Raw genomic sequence first — 2,899 nt, forward strand, 5'->3', positions numbered from 1 at the left:
TCATCATCACCATTGTTGTGAACTACCCTAAACACACAGGAAAATACAGAAACTCTACAACAAACACGTGCGCTGATCACCCTGAGCGGCAGGTGTTCATGTTCCCCGTCTTTGCCTCAGCTCTTTTTCTACAAAACCCATCACACAGCTGAAGCCCTTCCTTCCACACAGTCTCCCCGAATTGCCCCCTTTCACACTCTCTCCCCCTGTTCACTCTCTCTGTCTGCTCCTTTACACACATGTGCCTTGCGTGCCCACACATGCATTTCCTCCTGCCCTGCACCACGAGCTATCATTAGCGGTATTTACTAGTACTCTGTCCACTGTGTGTTCCCTATTTATAACGTGTGTGGGTGTGTGTGTGTATGTGTGTGTGTGTGTGTGTGTGTGTGTGTGTGGTCCGTTCTGCCTGCTCCTGCATGGCGGCCTCTGCCTGAGGCTGAGGAAATGCTGCCATTGCCGTGGAGGTGATGGGCCCACCGCAGAGCACGCGGAGTGTGTCCCTCGCGGCCGCGATGCTAGCACATTGTACAGCGGTTTCTCGGGTCATTTCCTGCGCAGAGTGACATCCGTGCTGCAGCGAGTGGGCTGGCTGGCAGCTGTGGGGGCAGGGAAACCAACTCCTCTTGGACCGCGGTGGCACGGATGCTGCTTACCAGAGGACAATGTTCCTGGGAGCCAGGTGGACGCTGGCAAAGCCTCTGTAGCCTGAGGTCTGGCTTCTTGGCCACAGGCGAGGCCTGGCACCCTCCTGATGGTCACAGGAGGTCACCCAGAGTTCAGCTTTGGGGTCACCCCGGAGAGCAGGGCTCGGCAGGCGTTGCTGCACTTCCAGGTGGCACCGGTTGGGTGTGAGGGACTTGCCGTGCCCGGCCGATGTCTGGGCTGGCTAATTACTCCCTCTGTCCCTGAGGAGGGTCCCTGAAAGTCCTCGAAGAGGTGACACCTGCCATACTCAGTCCCTTACCTGTGAGGTGGGGTCGTGGTGCTGCTGCAAGGAGAGGGGCTGGCCTCAGACTCCGGGAACCATCCAGGGAGGCGGGGGACGTAGGGGTGGTGAGGTCTCTTCGAGTCATTGCAGTATCATCAGACGACATGTCAATGTCTCCGCTCACGGCAGCTATCTCCCTGCGCCTTCCTCTCCGGGCTTGTTTTCCAAACAATTTGCTTAATGTGATTCCCAGCCAAGTTGAACATGAGTAATCGTGTTTACCCTGCGGCGTGGGGTAATCCTGCGCCTCCTGGGGCAGGCGGGCGGGGCCGGGGGGGAGGGAGGGCCTGGCTGTCCGATTAATTGCCAGCATCCTTCCTTCTGCTCCTGCAGAGAGGACAGTCCCCTGCCCTTGGTGGCGATGGAGACGCTGTTCCCCACCTCCAGACCGGCCGGCTGGAACACCTCAGCGGCCACCAGCGGCGGCGGGGAGAATGGGAGGAGGGCGGGGCCCGCGTCCTCGCCGGGGGCCCGAGCGGTGGTGGTGCCGGTGCTCTACCTGCTGGTGTGTGTGGTGGGGCTGGGCGGCAACGCGCTGGTCATCTACGTGGTGCTGCGCCACGCCAAGATGAAGACCGTCACCAACATCTACATCCTCAACCTGGCGGTGGCCGACGTGCTCCTCATGCTGGGGCTGCCCTTCCTGGCCACGCAGAACGCCGTCTCCTACTGGCCCTTTGGCCCCGTGCTGTGCCGCCTGGTGATGACGCTGGACGGCATCAACCAGTTCACCAGCGTCTTCTGCCTGACCATCATGAGCGTGGACCGCTACCTGGCCGTGGTGCACCCCATCCGCTCCACGCAGTGGCGCCGCCCACGGGTGGCCAAGCTGGCTAGCGCCGCGGTCTGGGCCTTCTCGCTGCTCATGTCTCTGCCCCTGGTGGTCTTCGCGGACATCCAGGAGGGCTGGGACACCTGCAACCTCAGCTGGCCGGAGCCCGTGGGCCTGTGGGGCGCCGTCTTCATCATCTACACGTCCGTCCTGGGCTTCTTCGGGCCGCTGCTGGTCATCTGCCTGTGCTACCTGCTCATCGTGGTGAAGGTGAAGGCGTCCGGCGTGCGCGTGGGCTCCACGCGGCGGCGCTCGGAGCGCAAGGTGACACGCATGGTGGTGGTGGTGGTGCTGGTGTTCGTGGGCTGCTGGCTGCCCTTCTTCATCACCAACATCGTCAACCTGGCCATCGTCCTGCCCGAGGAGCCCGCTGCCGCGGGTGTCTACTTCTTCGTGGTCATCCTGTCCTACGCCAACAGCTGTGCCAACCCTGTGCTGTATGGCTTCCTCTCTGACAACTTCCGCCAGAGCTTCCGGAAGGTTCTGTGCTTCCGAAAGGGCTATGGCCCCGAGGACGTGGATGCCACGGAGCCGCGGCCCGACAAGAGCAGCCGGCTACAGGAGGCCACGCTGGCTGCATGCAGCTCAGAGGCCAACGGGCTCATGCAGACCAGTAGGTTGTGAGAGGTGCTGATGGGCCACGCCTGGCACCCCTGCCCCGCCTGGTCTGGGTTTCCTGCTGGGCTGAGCCCTTCCCTGAGATCTGGGGACCTGGTGAGGTGCTCCCCAGCAGCCTGAATACTCTCTGAGGCGTGAGGGCAGCTGTCTGGAATGAGGCTGTGGGTGGTCCTGCTGTGACAAGCTGCCACTCCATCTGTCTGTTCTTGTTGGGCAAGCTGGGGACACGGGGCCTTAGGGGGTGGGTGGCAGAGGCCCAGGGGGTCCAGACAATGGTCAGGGCATCTCGACCCTCTGGTCCTGCCCCAGCCTGTGTCAGCCTCCCAGGCCAGGGGAGTGGTCATGAGTGTGAGAGGGTGACCACACCCCCCACCAGCCTCCACCCTCTTGTCAGCCCAGTGCCACCTGGTCAGCCACCTGGTCATCGTCAAGTGCTACACCATGAAATGAAAGACTCC

At 62.1% G+C, this 2,899-nt stretch overlaps 1 protein-coding gene across 1 annotated transcript; it reads left to right on the forward strand.

The window, feature by feature from the left end:
* Positions 1 to 1,335: 1,335 nt before the first annotated feature.
* SSTR5 (somatostatin receptor 5) lies at positions 1,336 to 2,570 on the forward strand. The gene has a single exon (XM_015565596.1). The coding sequence runs from the start codon at positions 1,353 to 1,355 to the stop codon at positions 2,445 to 2,447; it is 1,095 nt and encodes a 364-aa protein (XP_015421082.1). The 5' UTR covers positions 1,336 to 1,352; the 3' UTR covers positions 2,448 to 2,570.
* Positions 2,571 to 2,899: the final 329 nt, after the last annotated feature.

Source organism: Myotis davidii, unplaced genomic scaffold, assembly GCF_000327345.1.
Source record: "Myotis davidii unplaced genomic scaffold, ASM32734v1 scaffold100, whole genome shotgun sequence".
Lineage (NCBI taxonomy): Eukaryota > Metazoa > Chordata > Mammalia > Chiroptera > Vespertilionidae > Myotis > Myotis davidii.